General features: G+C 40.0%; 1 protein-coding gene across 2 annotated transcripts; it reads left to right on the top strand.

The window, feature by feature from the left end:
• The first annotated feature begins 1,059 nt into the window (after window positions 1–1,059).
• On the top strand, window positions 1,060–10,045 carry LOC114511169 (cytochrome P450 2G1). Of its 2 annotated transcripts, XM_028529847.2 has the most exons (9): window positions 1,061–1,278; window positions 1,832–1,994; window positions 3,601–3,750; window positions 4,982–5,142; window positions 5,390–5,566; window positions 6,540–6,681; window positions 8,173–8,360; window positions 8,477–8,618; window positions 9,458–10,045. In XM_028529847.2, the coding sequence occupies exons 1-9, from the start codon at window positions 1,099–1,101 to the stop codon at window positions 9,637–9,639; spliced, it is 1,485 nt and encodes a 494-aa protein (XP_028385648.1). In that variant the 5' UTR covers window positions 1,061–1,098; the 3' UTR covers window positions 9,640–10,045. The 2 variants fall into 2 exon arrangements, with proteins under 2 accessions (XP_035867848.1, XP_028385648.1); XM_036011955.1 differs by lacking the exon at window positions 3,601–3,750 and having other exon boundaries at window positions 1,060–1,278.
• Window positions 10,046–17,698: the final 7,653 nt, after the last annotated feature.

Below are 17,698 nucleotides of genomic sequence, written 5' to 3'. Positions count from 1 at the left end.
TACTCAGAATTTGGTTTCAGGACAGTAAAGATTTACAAATATTTGGTTTTAACTTTTTAGAAATATTTTATTTATTTATTTTTAGAGAGAACAGAAGAAAGGGAGAAAGAGAAGGAGAGAAACATCAATGTGTAGTTGCCTCTCAAGCACCCCCACCAGGGACCTGCCTCTCGAGCCACGCATGTGTCCTGACTGGGAATTGAATTGGTGACCCTTTTGTTCACAGGCCAGCACTCAATCCACTGAACCATACCAGCCAGGGTTACAGATATTTGATACAAAAAGTGTTGAGAGCCATTTATGTAGATTATCACAGAAAACAATCATGAGGCCATACTTCTATAGCAGTCCTTTCCTGTAGAGATTGAGGCTCAGAGGTGGTCTCCACATCCCACACTTTGAAAATATATGCGTGTGTGGACAGACACCAGCAAAGTTTTGATAAACCATCTCAAGTAATCTTTGATTATTACTATTTCATATCACCTTAAACATAAACAAGAGAACTTGTTGAATAAAACTCTTTCAATTGAGCTATTTCTCTTGCTATTCTAAATCTTCATTTCACTACCTTTATTGCTTTTTAAAAACTTACTAATTAGGATCTGGCAAAGAGAAGAGAGTCACTCCTATTCTGTCAAGACTTTCTAAAATGGTTTGGTGACCCTATTTTTCAGATGGGGAAACTAAGGCCAAGAGGGTTAGGTCCCTGGCCCAGCAGAGAAAAGATGGAGCTGAAATTTGAACCCAAATGTTTAGTTCCTAAATGCAGTAGCCTAATAATGATTTTCAGTGCTTCCTACACCCTACCAAGACATGTTGAACACAGAATTGAACTGAGGGAGAACTGAAGGACTAAAAATATAAAGAAAGAGGAATGTTCCCAGTGGTTTTACCTGGGTGAATTCAATCCACCTTTGTTCACATTGGAGATTATCAGTTATATAACTGCCTCCCAGCTAAAGTGATCTCTTCTCTGATGGTATCCATACCCGGAAAACTTGAATCCCAGGGTGTTCAGATTTCTGCATCACTGATTTCCCAGAATATATTTAGGCAGGGTCTGATGCCTCAGACACAACCCCTCAGCCTAGCACCATGGAGCTGGGAGGGACCTTCACCATGCTTCTGACACTCTGCTTGTTTTGTCTGCTCATCCTCATTGCCTGGAAGCAGATCAGCAAGGGGGGAAAACTGCCTCCAGGTCCCACACCGATACCCTTCCTGGGGAACCTGTTACAAATCCGTACAGATGCTACCTTTCAGTCTCTCATGAAGGTGAGTCTGTCTGCTTTTCTTAGGGCTGGAAGCAACTCATTCTATAGACAAATACATGTATAATCTTCTAACTTCTAAAACACAGACTTGGAAACACATAGGTTATGAACCTCAGAATTCTGAAATGTCAGATTCTTAGACTCTTGGAAAGACACACTCCTAGCATATTGGAACTTAAGACTCTCACAGCCTCAGGACTTTGGACTCACGGTACCTTATATCTTTAAATACAATAACTCTTATAGGCTAATTATCTTAGAACTTTGAGACTGAATGTCATGAAATCTTAGGATTCTAGAAATTTAACATTTCTGAGAGAGAAGAATTGATCCCGGTGTTTATCTCATCCAGATCCATCATTTCACAGATGAGGAACTAAGACTTGTGGAGTCATTGGGGAGTCTGGCCTAGGATCACAAGAGTCCAAGATTTATCTTTATCTGTTATTCCCACCTTTGCATTCCTTTGAAATCTCCACATCCTAAAATCCTTCATTGATCTCTACTCAGTGCTCCAATCAGCCTCATCCTCTTATGTTTTCTTTCACTCCAAGCTCAGGGAGAAATATGGCCCAGTCTTTACTGTGTACATGGGTCCCCGGCCAGTAGTTGTTTTATGTGGACATGAAGCAGTGAAGGAGGCCCTGGTAGACCAAGCAGAGGAGTTCAGTGGCCGTGGAGAATTGGCTTCAATAGAACGAAACTTCCAAGGTCATGGTAAGTAACAACAACAACCAACAACGAAACAAAATTATTATAACGTACTTCCTCTGTCCCAGGTTCTTTGACCAATACTCTACATGAATTATTGCACTGATTCCTTTGAGAGATCTATTAACATCTTACTAATATGGCAAATAAGGAAGCTGAGGGTAAGAAAAGTTAGGTAATATCACATAGTCAGTGGTAGAACCATTCTACTTTGGACCTAACTATCTGACTCTAGAATACCTGCTGCATTAGTTTTGTTCCCATTTTTAATGGATTAGTGACACTGTGTACCCACTGAAGTCCTCATAGCCAATCTTTCATCACACACACACACACACACACACACACACACACACACCAACACATAGGTCTCTGTCTCCTTGATTTAGGTAGATACCTTTCTAGTGTTACATATGCATCCATCCCTAAATGCCCATACCTTTTAATTCCAAGCAGCCTCACACTATTCTTTTCATATATCCTTATTCTTTTCCTTCCATTCATCCATTTTCCATGATCCACTCATCCACCAAAAATTCATTCATTAATTAGATTTTCTATACAAATATCTTTCTATCCAATTATCTATGAATCTATCAATTAACTTTCCACTTACCTCTCTATCCATCATTTCATTCACTCATTCATTAACTGTTCCATTATTCATCTATCTATTAACCTTTATGTTCATAATTCATCCTTCCAACCATTTATCCACCTACCTCAAACCATCCATTAACCCTTCACTCATTCATTAAGCCTTCCATCCATCCATGTATCAATCATTCCTGTCATAAAATCTTTCTCCCTTTTGATAATCCACCAAAATCATTTCATTACATTTCCAAACATTAATTCACCAATCCATGCATATCTGATAATTTCTAAACATTCCTTATTACAGGATAATTCCTTTTGTGTAGGTATATAAGTTGTACAGGTGTGAGGTTCTATGTGCATGTATGTCTAAAGAATCGAAATGGGTTCTGGCCTGTGTGGCTCTGTTGGTTGGAGCACTGTCCTGTAACCAAAGGGTTATGGGTTCAGTTCCCAGTCAGGGCACATGCCTATATTGTGGGTTCAGTTTTTTGTTTGGGCATGTATAATCCCCAGATGGGTGCATACAGGAGGCAACCAGCTGATGCTTCTCTCTCGCATCAATGTTTCTCCCTCTCCCTTCCTCTCTCTCTAAAAAGCAATGAAAAAAAATGTTCTTGGGTAAGGATTACAAAACCAGAATCTAAGTGGTATGTAGGAAAGAGAAGTAGTCTTCTCATTCCAGGGTATTATATATAGCATCCTATCTATACTTCCCCCCACATTCCTATGTATCCATCCCATTCATCCAGTTCCAGGTCTTTATCCTGTAGGAAACCCCTTTGTCTCCTTAATCACTCCTGGCCTGATTCCCTTTCTCCACCTCAGTCCTAGACTGTTTTTGAGGGTCCTGCATGTAGGAAACTTTAGTGTTCCCATCAAGCCTGGAGGGCTGGGAGGGGCTTCCCTAAGAGTAGAGCCTAGAGTTTTCATAATCTGCCCCCATCCTTGTCTGGTAAAGAGTTGGACACAGGAAGAGGGAGGAGGCAGAAGTCTGACACTGAGATTCTGGCAGGTGTAGCTCTGGCTAATGGAGATCGATGGAGGATTCTCCGACGCTTCTCTCTGACCATTCTTCGGGACTTCGGGATGGGAAAGCGCAGCATTGAGGAGCGGATCCAGGAGGAGGCTGGCTTCCTACTAGAGGAATTACGGAAGACCAAGGGTATGGGCGTCTAAAGGGGGAGTATCTACAAGGTGACTAGGTGGTGGGAGAGAGCTCAGTCATGAGAAGAAAGGCCTTGGTGTCAGAAAGCTCTGAATGGGAGAGGATGAAAAAGACAGGATTTACTGAGATTTCTAGCCAGGTTCCATATTAAAAGTTAACATGAAGGACCCCTAGAGACCACTTGTCCAGGAACTTTAATCAACAGATCTCAGGGAGTTTGTAAGTTCCTGACATCATATGTGGACTTTGGCAATATGTCAGTGTATGCCTTTTTCTGGTGACAGGACCAAATTTAATTACATGTATACCTAAATGCACACACACACACACACACACAATTGTGCTAAAACAATTACATGACATAAAATTTTACCATCCTCACCATTCCTAAAGGTACTTTTCAGTAGTTTTAAGTATATTCATATTGTTGTGAAATAGAGCTTTAGAAAGTTTTCAACTCAAGGATCTGAAACTCTATACCCATTTCATTATATTTTTAAAGCAATTCAATCCCCACCCAAAAATAAGATCTGGAACCACTGAGGTCTAGAGAAAAAAGACACAGAGGCTGAGAAAAATGAAGATGAATAGTTAAGAGACAGAAATAGTGATGATTTCTCTAAATCAGAGATTCCTTACTTGGGCTCCATGATACTAAATAGTCTACATAAAGACTTTGAATGTCCATGTACCCCCAGAAATTATTTGCAAAATTGTATATTTGTGAATATGGGCATTGTTCTTGGAAAATCATCCCTAAATCCACCATCCTGACAAGCATCCTGGTTTACAGATGGCACAGCTGAGGCCAATGGGAAGATTTTCTTAATAGGTTGAATGGAATTATTGACAGAGATAGACAGACTCCAGCTACCCATTTTTGTAAAATGTGTCCCTCACTACAGCTCCTTTCCCAGATCTGTGACTGTCCAGCACAAACACAATTAAATACCAATACCAGAAAGTAATGATTAAACTCCACCAGCTGTTTACTACATGGCAAAGATTGTGTTAAGCATTTTACATGGATAACTATATTGAATCCTCATGAAGCAGTGAAGTGGTTACTAAACCTATTTGCATATTGGGTACCCACTCAAAACACAAAAATGAAATAACTAAAGCATACTATTAGATAGTGGATTCAGGACTCATATCCATGACTGAATCATTCTACACCCCATGTTCCTGATTATTGCCTCCAACATAGACAATTTCCACCATCCAGGTGCCCCGACTGAACCCACTTTCTTCCTGAGCCGCACTGTCTCCAACGTCATCAGTTCCGTTGTCTTCGGGAGCCGCTTTGACTATGAGGACAAGCAATTCCAGAAGCTGCTGCAGATGATCAACCAGAGCTTCATTGAGATGAGCACACCCTGGGCACAGGTGCCTACCAGCCACCTCTCTGTCTACCCCCAAACTCAAATAACTAACTACTACCTATCTTGCATAATAGTCCCCACAATCTTGGGAGGCAAGTATCAATATGCCCTGAATCTCCAAGAAGCAAACAGACTCACCTAGTTCTCAGCCCTAGTGCTGGATGTTGAGTCCAGCTATCTAACTCCAGACTCAGCCCAGGCTGGCCTGGAGTGCCCATTGCTGACAAACTCCCTTTGCCTGTTCCCAACAGCTATATGACATGTATTCCGGAATAATGCAATATCTGCCAGGGAGGCACAATCGCATCTACTACTTGGTAGAGGGGCTCAAGGACTTCATTGCCTCTAGGGTCAAGATCAACGAGGAATCCTTTGACCCACAGAACCCTCGAGACTTCATTGACTGCTTCCTCATCAGGATGCACCAGGTATCTCACCTCCTTTCCCCAACCCTGTGTCATCTGCTCAACTCTTATTACTTGTAACTTTTTAACTCATTTGTAGACATGCTAGAGACAAAAAAAAAGGTGGCAAGTATTGTTTCTTGTGGTGTACTTTCATTTATAGATGAGATCTAAAAACTGTAAAGGCACAAACTATTAAACTTTTAAAATGAACTTTGAACATAAAAAACTTTAAGAATATGGAAACTCAAAACCTTACATCTTTCTAATCATGTATAAACTGCCAGAGACAGCTGTAGAAAAGAAGGATGAGTCCTTAGTCTTAGAATTTGAGAAGCTTCGACATATAAAGTTTTTAAACTTAATAAACTTAAAAGCCATAGAAATGTAGAAATTAGAAGCTTAATACTTCTGTATCATAGATTCTTAGAACTATATATTTTAATATAAAATAGCAGCACTAGAAAGTTTAAAACAGGGGTGTCAAATTCATTTTCACTAGGGGCCACATCAGCCTCCCAGGTGCCTTCAAAAGGCTGAATGTAATTTTAGGACTGTATGAATGTAACTACTCTGTAACAGTTAAGCGAGAGCGCAGCGCTGTCATCGGGTAGAAGCAAGGTGTCGAGCCAGATAAAACAAGGTGGAAGGCTGGGTTTTGCCCTTTGGCCTTGTGTTTCCCACCTGTGGTTTAAAATTATATACCCTAATGTCATAGAACATTCAAATCTAACAAGACAATTTCTACTTTCTTCTCTTTCTACTTTTCTCATTGTTCACTCCACTCCAATCACACTGGCCTCCTCCTGGCTGTTCCTCTAATACACCAGCCTCACCTGTGCCTTGAAACCTTTGCTTTGGCTGTTTCTTCTCCCAGATACCCAATTGGTTTTCCCATCTATTGTGTTTTCTCAAAGGCCTACCATATACAAAGGCAAAAATAAGAAGATGAAGACAAAAAAAGTGATTCTATTTCTTTTTTTGCTGTCATTTTCAGGATAAAAATAATCCCAACACAGAATTCACCCTCAAGAACTTGGTCCTCACCACTCTCAACCTCTTCTTTGCTGGCACAGAGACTGTGAGCTCTACACTACGCTATGGATTTCTGCTGTTAATGAAGCATCCTGAGGTGGAAGGTGAGTGTTCACTTGAGCTGCTTACCCGACTCCTACTCCCAACAGCAAAGCAGATCTAACCTTGAAACCTTGGAACCCTATGGCCTTAGATTCTTCACACTTCAGAATCTCAGGACACAGAATCTTGGGATCTAAGGCTTAGAAGGCCATTTAATTTAATCTTCTACTTGGTGCCTGTGTTGGTTTCCTATGGCTGCTGTCATCAACTGCCAGAAACTTAGCTTAAAACAACATAAATCTTTTAAATGGTTCTGCGGTTCAGAAGTTCAAATAGGCTTTCACTCAGCTGAACCAAGGTAGAACCTGATTCCTTGACTCTTCTAGGTTCTAGAGCTGTGTTCCTTGCATTCCTGAGCTCATGCTCTTCCCTATACCTTCAAAGTCAGCAGCAAAGATCTTCAAATCTCTCTTGATTGCATTGTCACATCTCCTTCTCTGAAACTGACCTTACTCTTCCTTCTTATACAGCCACTTCTGATTATACTAAGAGCCAACCTTATTAATTATGAATAATCTCCCTATCTCAACATCTTTAATTTGATTATATCTACATAGTTCCTTTTGTCATATAAGGTCACATTGACAGGTTCCAGTGATTAGGAGGTGGATAACTTTCATGTCCATTATTTAGCTGACTATAGGGCCAGAATCAAATAGACTCTATCACCAATAAATAAGAATCTGGTCTACTTAAGTAATTCCAGAAATTAGGAGCTCATTACTTGCTTAAGGAAAATCTCCAATTACAGCCCTTCTTCCTTCTCATGCAGTTCAAAGTAAGCCAACAAATTTTTCTATTACAGATGAAGGGAAAGACTAACTTGTTTCCCCTCAAACTCTTCTAGTCTCTCTTCCACTGTCCATGACATCTTTTGCTAATCTAAGAATTCAGATATGATGAACACTTTCTGTGGAGTGGGTCCTAGTTACTTACATACTGGATTTTATGTAAACTTTGCAATTCTAAGAACTTGTTAGACCATTATGTCTACTTTGAAAATGAAGAAAGAGAGTCCCAGAGGTTAAAGTCACTTGCCCCAAGGTTACTCATCCAGGAAGTGCAGAGGGGTGACTGCACCTACAGTGTTCTTAACACTGTCACATAATTGTTGACATGTGCTTCAGTCCTGGCCTAGTTATCTATTGTGCCTCTTTCCTGTCTTGTTGAAACTCTGTGTCTGAACACCCAGCTGAAACCAGGACACTGCCTTGCTCATCAGCCTCCCATGGCTCCTTTGTTTTTCTTCAAGGTGAAGACAAAATGGCCCAAATATCATTTAGGGCCCTAGGCTTTGTGCCTTCCAATGACCTGATTAGTATTTAGTAATCCCACCAACATGTCACATGTTATAAATAAAGAGGTAGTCCAAACACACATGGCCTTCTCCCTCAGGATCTGCAGGTACTTAAGAAACAAACCCATGACCCAATTCTATCCCCCCAAAACACATCCTGCATCCTTGTCTGTTATGGTTTTTTTTACTTTTCCAGCAAAGATCCACGAGGAGATTGACCAGGTGATTGGACCACATCGGATACCAAGTGTGGATGACCGAGTCAAGATGCCCTACACAGATGCTGTGATCCATGAGATACAGAGAATGACAGATATTGTGCCCCTGGGTGTCCCACATAATGTCATCCGGGACACTCATTTCCGAGGCTACCTTCTGCCCAAGGTGGAGTATACTGTCATTAGAACCCTTTTTCCCTCCACTGCACCCCTTTATTAGCTGGTTCTTTATCCCATGCTCCAAAACTGATTTCTCCTAACTGCCTCCATTTTTCACCTCAGGGCACTGACGTGTTCCCCCTGCTTGGCTCAGTTCTCAAAGACCCCAAATACTTCCGCTACCCAGATGCCTTCTATCCCCAACACTTCTTGGATGAGCAGGGCCGCTTCAAGAAGAATGAAGCCTTTGTGCCTTTTTCTTCTGGTAGGTGTCCGTGGTCTGAGTTCCCCTCAGGGACATGCTTGATATGCCCCCCAATCATTGGTCTGTACTGGGTTCAGATCTGAAATGAAAGTTGCATGGTATTTTAAAGAGTCCTAGAATCCCAGAATCATAGAATATTAGAATCATTGACTCCTATAATTAGAAAAGTAATAGTACTACTATACAGGGGTCTGCAAACTTTTTCTGCTAAGGACCAGATAGAAACTACTTTAGATTTTGGTGTTCATATACTCTCTGTCTGAAATTTGCCATTCCTATACTTTCTGTCTGAAATATGTCATCTGAATTAGTCACATGCACCATTGTACTACGAAAGTGACCAGTGGCTAGGAAACAGGATGCAACAAACAGTGGGGCCAATAGGGGAGTTACCTCAGCTCTCCTTCTATAAAATGGGGATTAACTTCTCCAAAACACTGGAAGAATGATTGAAACCATTTAAGGGTATGCTTTTGGTATTTCCCCCCACTCACCAGTGTCTGGAACCAACTAGGCTTTTGATAAACATTTAAGAAATTGAAATAAGCAGAATCTTCCTATTTGAGTATCCTTTACAAGCATTCCATCTTGGAATCTGATGGCATCCAAACCATCAGACAAGTAGCTGCTACATGTTGAGTGACAGATGCTAGCTGAGTACTAACTCTAGAAACCCACTGAGTCTTTATAATAGCCCCATAAAGTGGGTGCTATCATGACCCCAGAGAGGCTGAGGAAGTAGATGAGACTCAGGAGGTGGTGGGGTCAGAAGGCTCCCCATGACTCTGCTCTCACAGTGCAAGTGTGACTGACCCTCCTCTCTTCCAATGTGCTCACAGGAAAGCGCATCTGCCTGGGCGAGGCCATGGCCCGCATGGAACTCTTCCTCTACTTCACCTCCATCCTTCAGAATTTCTCCCTGCGCCCACTGGTGCCACCTGCTGACATCGATATCACCCCCAAGATCTCAGGCTTTGGCAACATCCCCCCAACCTATGAGCTCTGCCTGATGGCCCGCTGAGTGCCCCCTACTGTGCCCAGAAGGAACCATCAGGGGACAGACTCTGCCTGAGTGCAGGGGCAGCCCCCTCATCTTCTCAAATGATCTCAACAACCCTAAGAGAAAGTACTATTGCTACTCTCATGGGGCCACAGGCTAGCGAGGCTCACCTAAAAATACAGACTTGCATATCTTCCATATCTGATAGAAAAGCCTGTCCAATATTTCAGCAAGAGCGTGTGGAGTTTTCCTTCACTTGATCACCTCTGGCTCGGTTTATGTTTGTACAAGATTCTCGTTGTAGATTCCCTGTCTTTATGATGTTCCTTTGTTTTAGTTCTGATCATAACCTCAACATAGATCACATCCCCTTTCTTGATCCTTATATCCACCACTTCCCAAAAAAAGGCATCAAGAGCTCAGTACTGTTGAGTGTGGCATGTTTATTGTATTGTGTGTGTGACATCAAGAGAACACTGCAAACAACTTAAAATGGCTTTTTTTTACTACCTTGTTATTAATTATCTTTTCTTCCAGCCCACCACCAGAGATTTCCTACTGGTTGAGCCACCCTTGTAATACCCCAGCTTCAACCATCTTGTTGGCTCATTATCTCTGCTGCTGCCCAATAATCTCTTCTTTCTTTTCTTCACATTTTTTTAAAGATTGTATTTATTTATTTTTAGAGAGGGAAAGGGAGGGAGAAAGAGAGGGGGAGAAACATCAGTATGTGGTTAGTTCTTATGCGTCCCCTACTGGGGACCTGGTCTGAACTCAGGCATGTGCCCTGACTGGGAATTAAATAGCAACCCTTTGGTTTGAAGGCCAGCACACAATGCACTGAACCACACCAGCCAGGACATCATCTCTTCTTTCTAAACCTGCTTCCCTGTTCTTATTATAACTTCCAATTCCAAATACTCTCCAATCCATTTTGAGAAATAGTTAAATTGCCTATAGCTCCCATTTCTAAACCCCACCAAGTTGATCAGTGATGAAAGTTTTCTTTTATAATTCGTTTTATTCAACCAATATTCATTAAATATCCAATGTGGGCCAGCACATTGTTCAGGTACTTAGGAACCACGAGTGAACAAAATGGACAAGATTCTTACCCTCATGGAGCTTACATTCTAGTTGAGAAGGTAGGATATTAAGAATAAACATAATAAATAAACAAAAGACATGTTAGAAAAGCAAAGTAGGGAAGTGGGATATGGAGTTCCAGGATTAGACTTTTAAACCAGTGGTCATGGGTGGTTTCCTAAGGCAATGTTGGGCAAGCCAGACAGATACCTGAAAGTGAGTATTCCTGGCAGAACAAGTTTTAAAAAGCTGAGCCTAAGAAGGCTGTGTGTGCATGAATCTAGAAGGATGCACATGTGGCTGGAGTAGAGGAGTAAGAGAGTCTGTATGAGTAAAGGAGAGGAGCGTAGAGAGTTAAAGTGCCAGGTTGAATGAGGACTTGAGTGAGATAGAGGGGCTTTTGGGGGGTGCGCATAGGTGTCATGAGTGACATTATCTGAAATGTTTTGAATGACTAACTTTAGTACTGTTGTATAATGAATACACTGAAGGAAGGGGTGAGGACAAAAGCAAGAACCAATTAGGAGGCTACTACAGTGTTCCTAACATAAAATAGCTTTGGCTATTTTAAGCTGTAAAGGATGTTGGCTATTAGAAAGAGAATGGCTAGCTCACAAAATCAATGTGAAGTCATGCTAAAAATATGAGTAGGAAAGAAAAAAGAGGCAGTGCCAGAAGGATGTCAGCCAACATAGTGGCCAGAACCATTAGCCAAGGGCTACTACTTCCATTGCTACCTCTTCCACACACATTCAGGGCCCTGAACACCACTACCAGGGGACACTAGACCCATTGCCACTGCTGTAGACAACTCCTGATTGTATTTGTTTTTTTGTCACTTCCTCAAACAATATTCATAGTTCCTAGCAGGATGATCCAATTAGCCAAACGATTGTCAGATGTTAAAGCCTTAGGTTTCAGTGTGTTCTGGCAAAGACTTAATGGTCCCTAAGATTTAATGACCCCTTCAATTTCCATGGTAGGAAGCAAAGACTTTCCACTTATGAAGAGTCACACAATAGGAGTTTTCCAATATTGGAAGAGAGTTTTGAGATCAAGAATGTAATAAACATCAAATCCCATGATGCTTGTTATATGAATTGGGTCCCCAGGGAAGGAGAGGCTTGGATAGAGTTAGGAATGCATAATTTTATTGGGGGGTAATGTGTGTTAAAGACAATAGAAGAAGGAAGCAGAATGGGTCAAGAAAAGTGTTCAGACTGAGATGCAGATTTGGCACCCATGAAAGGAAAGAAGAGAAGAAGCAGAAATAGGCAGGGAGAGACTCAGACCACTATGCAGAGTTGCAATTTATCTAACAATACCTCTGAAGTCAAGATTGCTGTTAGAGGTGTCTCATGTTGGGCAAGAGGTGGTCATGCATCAACCCCAGCTATTCTCAGTTGCTGACTGGGCTTCCTTGGAAGAGCATGGACTCTGCTCCAAGTTGAAGTGGATCCTGAAGGTGCTGTAGCTGGAGACTGTCAGCTCACTGCACTCCTTGCAGCTGAATGGCAAGTTCCTTCTTTAAGGAAGATCTGAGTGTCACCTCTCTGTGGCCTCCACAGACAAATGCAGAAATACACATCATTAAAGCCTTGGTGCTCCTTCCATAAGTATTGCATTTCAGAGCTACGAATACCCTTATAAGGGTACAAACTGTCAACTAATGTACGTTGGCACCAATTCAATGACTCCAGAAATACCCAATTTGGGGTGCAATGAAGAAGAAACCTTTATTTAGTGCAAACACCTCAACTGTGATACAGTGTGACTCTGGGACAACATGTCTGTGAGGCAGCTCTAAACTGAGGAAATGCTCAGGCGAGGGAAACCTTGAGGAGAGGCCCCTCTCTGGATAGAAAGCTCTGCTGCACTTGTCTGGTCCTGCTCTGCTCCACCTACTCTCTTCTGTACCACTCTGTTCTGATGGAAAGTCCTTGGTGTTTCAGCTCCAGCCAGAAAAATGCAAGCTACAGTCTTCTGTGAAAAAAGGAAAGTGTGCTTTCCAAGCCAGAGGGAGCTGACTTATACAGACAGAAGTTTCTGCCCATGGTCTCAGATTGGTTTGCCTTTATGTAAATGAGAAGTCCCCAGAAAGCACTCTCTTGATTGGTCAAAATGGAGCTGGTCTGATTGCTCAGTGAACATGCTAATGGGAACATAGCTGTACAGCTCCAATTGGATGGGAAAAGTCTTAGTGCTATTGGTTGAAGTATGATTCCAGCAACTCCTTTATTGTGTTGAAACCAGAGAGCAGGAACACACTGAAGGCACATGGTTCAGTGTGGGAGGCAGGCAGTTCAATGCATCGTCTCCCTAATATGCAGCTGGTATGAAAGGCCCCTGTTTAGCAATGGCTGCTAGGCTCTGTAAATCTGAGCCCAGTTAGACACCCAAAGCCCTGCTTGATAGGTATCTTCTTTCTTCAAGTCAACAAGTCAAATGGTTATCAAATGTTTAGCTGTGAAAATCTTTTTCAAAGTATCTTATGTATAAGTCAAATATATGAAACAAGGGGGCTAAATGCTGACCTTTCTCTCTAAGTAAAGCATGGAGGAGCTCTAGACCCTCAAAAAAGTGTCACTTTCCTTGATAAAAGCCCACTAGAAAGGTCCTAGAAATTCTGAGGACTAGAAGGCATTGTAGTCATTCAACACACACCTTTTTTCTATGTGAAGAACTTTGGACCAACCTGATAATGTCACAGTGACCAGGCTAGGTTCATTCATTGACCACATAGGGCTCACAGTCCAGCAAAGAAGACTGACCCATCTCTGGACAGTGAGAGCCCAGAGACTTCAGACTTCTGGTGGAAGCATGGACTAGAGTATTGAAAGCTATAATGGGAAAAGAGGTGCCCAATTGGGTTGGGGCAACACCAGGTGGTAAGAGACAGTTTTGAGAGAGTTGATATTCCTTTTATTTTCTGAAAGTAATTTGTTTTACTGGAGTAAGTTCTTCTCAAAAAGTAGGTGAATTAATTGTCTTTATACTTGTCATTGCTAGGAAGAGCCAAAAAGGACATGAGTCAGAGAGTGTATTTTCTTTACTATGTTTTTAATATATTTTACCAAAGTTTTATTGAGATAAATTCAAATATCTAAAATTCACCCACTTAAAAAGTATGCTTAAATGGTTTTTGGAATATTCATAGTTGGGTGCAACAATCACCATTGTCAATTTTAGGACCTTTTCATCATTTCAAAAATAAAAGTCATAGTTTCTAGATATCTCTCCCCTATACTGTGACCTCATTCCTTGCCCTAAGCAACAAGTAATCTCTTTCTGTCTATATAGATTCTCTATTCTTGATTTTCATATGAATGGAATCATATAACACATGGTCTTTGTGACTGGCTTGTTTAACCTAACACAATATTTTCAAGGTCCATGCTAATGGTACCATGTATAAAAAAGTCACCTGGTAACCATAGAGGATACATTCCAAGAACCCCACTGGATGCCTGAAAGTGCATGAAGAACCAAACCCTATACATACTATGTTTTTTCTATACATACATCCCTAAGTTAAAGTTTAATTTATACATTAGGCACAGTAAGAAATTAACACCAATAACTAATAATAAAACTGAACAATTATGACAACATAAATGAAAGTCATATAAATGTCTTTGGGGCCATTATTAAGTAAAATATGGGTTACATGACTACCAGCTCTGTGACACTGTGACTGTTGATTTGGTAACTTTGACAAATACTAAGTGACTAATGGGCAGGCAGCACATATACAACATGGATACACTGGACAAAGGGATAATTAATGTCCCAGAAAGGATGGAATTAGATGGTGCAAGATTTCACAAGCTACTCAAGAACAACACACAATTTAAAGTGCATGGGTTGTTTAATTTTAGAAATTATCATTTAATATCTTGGGACCATGGTTAAGCGCAGGTAACTAAAACACAGAAATTAAAACTGCGAATAATAAGGGACTACTGTACCTTCATTCCTCTTTAAGACTGAATAAAATTTCAGTGTATGAATATACCAGGTTATTTTATCCACTCATCTGTGGATGGATGTATCTGTTTTCAGGGCACCAAACTATCACAAATGGGGCTGCTTAAGAAAGCAACACAAACTTTTCCATGGGGTACAACTCAGCTCAGTGAAGTTCAAGGTTCTAACTTAAGGGCTGATCATTGAAAGGCAGAATTGTGGTGGGGTGAAAATGGAGACAACTGTATTTCAACAGAAATGCACCCCCCCAAAAAAAATAAATAAATAAAAAGGCAGAATTGTGGTGCTTGAAAGAAATTTTCGAAGTAGACAAAGTATATTTGTCACATTGGTACATGTGTTAATTTACATGTACAGAATAGAGGTTTTTGCTTCCTTAGTCCTTTTCATGGTGGTAGCAGGGGTGGATTTTAAAAAGGTGACAAATATCTATAGGAACATATATATGTTCCTCTTTGAGAATTTCCATAGAGTTCAACAGCATTATTTAAAGTATTTTTTTTGCATCAACCAGAAAGTTCTCCTGACTGGAATCTGGGGGTGAGGGAGCCTTGTGTTCTTGTGTAGAAGTCTGGAGTGGAGTCTGTCTTACTGGAAGTGTTAGGAAGAAATCAGTCAAGACTCAAATTCCACCCACTCCAGACTTTCTTGCAGAATTTTTTGTTAATTATCTTGAATACATGTTATTTATTTCATTTGTTGTTTGCTCTTAGGATCATTTACATTGGTTTAAATTGTTATTTAAAATTCCCTTCACACAAAAAAATTATGGTACATTACACCAGGAATGTCAAACTCATTTTCACCAGGGGCCACATCAGCCTCATGGTTGCCCTCAAAGGGCCAAAATAATTTTAGAACTGTATAAATGTAACTACTCCTTAACTGTTAAAAAATTGAAATTACATTGGGCCCTTTGAAGGCAACCACAAGGCTGATGTGGCTCCCAGTGAAAATGAGTTTGACACCCCTGATTCACACAATGGAATACCATGTGGCAGAAAGACAGAAGGAACTCCTACTCTTCACAACAGCATGAATGAGTCTGGAAAACATTATGCTAAGTGAAATGAGCCAGGCCATGAAAGACAAATACCATATGATCTCACCTATAAGTGGAACCTAATCAACAAAATAAAGAAACAAGCAAAATACAACTGGAGACATTGAAACAGAGAACAAAGTGACAGAAACCAGAGGGGAGTGGGGAGGGTATAACAGAAGAAATAGGGGAAAGGTCATCAAGGAACATGTATGAAGGACACATGGACAAAGCCAAAGGAGGGTAGAATTGAGGGTGAGGTGTGAGGGAGTGGTGGGGAAAAAATGGAGACAACTGGACTTGAACAACAATAAAAAAATATTTAGCCCTGACTGGTGTGGCTCAGTGGATTGAGCACCAGACTGCAAAGCAAAGGGTTTCTAGTTCAATTCCCAGTCAGGGCACATGCCTGGGTTGGAAGCCCAGTCCCCAGTAGGGGGCATACAAGAGGCAACCACACATTGATGTTTCTCCCGGCCTCTTTCTCCCTCCCTTTCCTTCCCTTTAAAAATAAATACATAAATTTAAAAAAATATTTTTTAAAGATACACAAAATTCCATTGACAAATTATAGCAATTTCCTTGATAAACTAGCTAACCAAATAATCCCTTATACACATATTAATATTTCTCTGCAAATATTACACACAGTATAGCCTCAACCACTTCTACTAACCTTTAGCCAGGGTAACCCAATTTTGGCTTAGTGGAAGAAGCAGAAAACCTTAAATGTCAAGTGTTCCTGCCCATAGGTATACTTTACATATTACTTTTAAAATTATAATATGGAAAAAAGGACATGTGTAGTGACATCATCCAGTGGCAGTTGTTTGTGCTATATCTTGTTAATCTAGCACCACTCTAAAATATGTAAGCTTAATGAACAAACATATTATGTTTACTGACTTAGTAACCAGTCTTTTGTATACTTGCTCTTAATTTTAAATTGTCTAGATATCCAAAAATTAATTATAAATTAGCTCCTCTCAATTTAGTATTATTCTAAACTCTTAAAATTAACTAAATCTGAGAATTGCAGAAAAATTGAGTTCTTATGACTATAGCATTTTAAGAATGTAATTTTTTATTAAAGACATTATTTACAAGCCCTGGCCAGGTTGCTCAGTGGGTTGGAGTGTCATCTTCTACACCAAAAAGTTGCGGGTTCAATTCTGCATCAGGATACATGCCTAGATTGCAGGTTTGATTCCTGGTCCGGACATGTCGGGAAGCCACTGATCAATGTTTCTCACTTCTCTCTCTCTCTTTCTCTCTCTCTTCCTAAAATTAATAAACATATCCTCAAGTGAAGATTAAAAACAGACATTAGTTACAATAATTTGATTGAGTTAAACACATGATTTTGTAATCTTAATACAGTGATGATAGTTAGTCTGACCTTAAAAAAAAGAAAAAATAAGGGTATTCAAAATAACTAGGCTATGCATAAGATAATAAAACAAGAACATAAACAGACTAGATTATTATGCCAACATTATTTTTACATAGTGGTAAAAGCAAAGACCTAGAAGTGTTTTACAAAAAAAACCCCAAAAAACTATTCAATCAGTCAGAATAATATCTACTAGGAATATTACCAGAAGTTTTTCTTGATCAATTATATACTAAATATTTAAAATTTATACTTGCTTAATAGTAATTTTTGGTGCATTATAATCTTAAAACCTAGTAATCAAAGTCATTAATTAAACTGATAGTTAATAACATTTTTGCTTTTTTTCCAATATACAGCTTTTTCAAAAAATATGGAGCTAACATTTTAAAAATATATAAAGTTAAAATGCATAAATCTTTTATTTTCTGTATTTTTAACTTTACACATGTACTTAACATACTGACATTGTTTTTTAAAAGTCTATTGGAATATTGTCTCCACTCCATTAAACTTTAAGAGAGTTTATAATTAGATTAATTCTCTCCTTGAGGCAGACAGCATATGCCAGT

This window comes from Phyllostomus discolor, chromosome 12 (genome assembly GCF_004126475.2).
Source record: "Phyllostomus discolor isolate MPI-MPIP mPhyDis1 chromosome 12, mPhyDis1.pri.v3, whole genome shotgun sequence".
Taxonomy (NCBI): domain Eukaryota; kingdom Metazoa; phylum Chordata; class Mammalia; order Chiroptera; family Phyllostomidae; genus Phyllostomus; species Phyllostomus discolor.
This window is presented reverse-complemented; position numbering and strand designations above follow the sequence as displayed.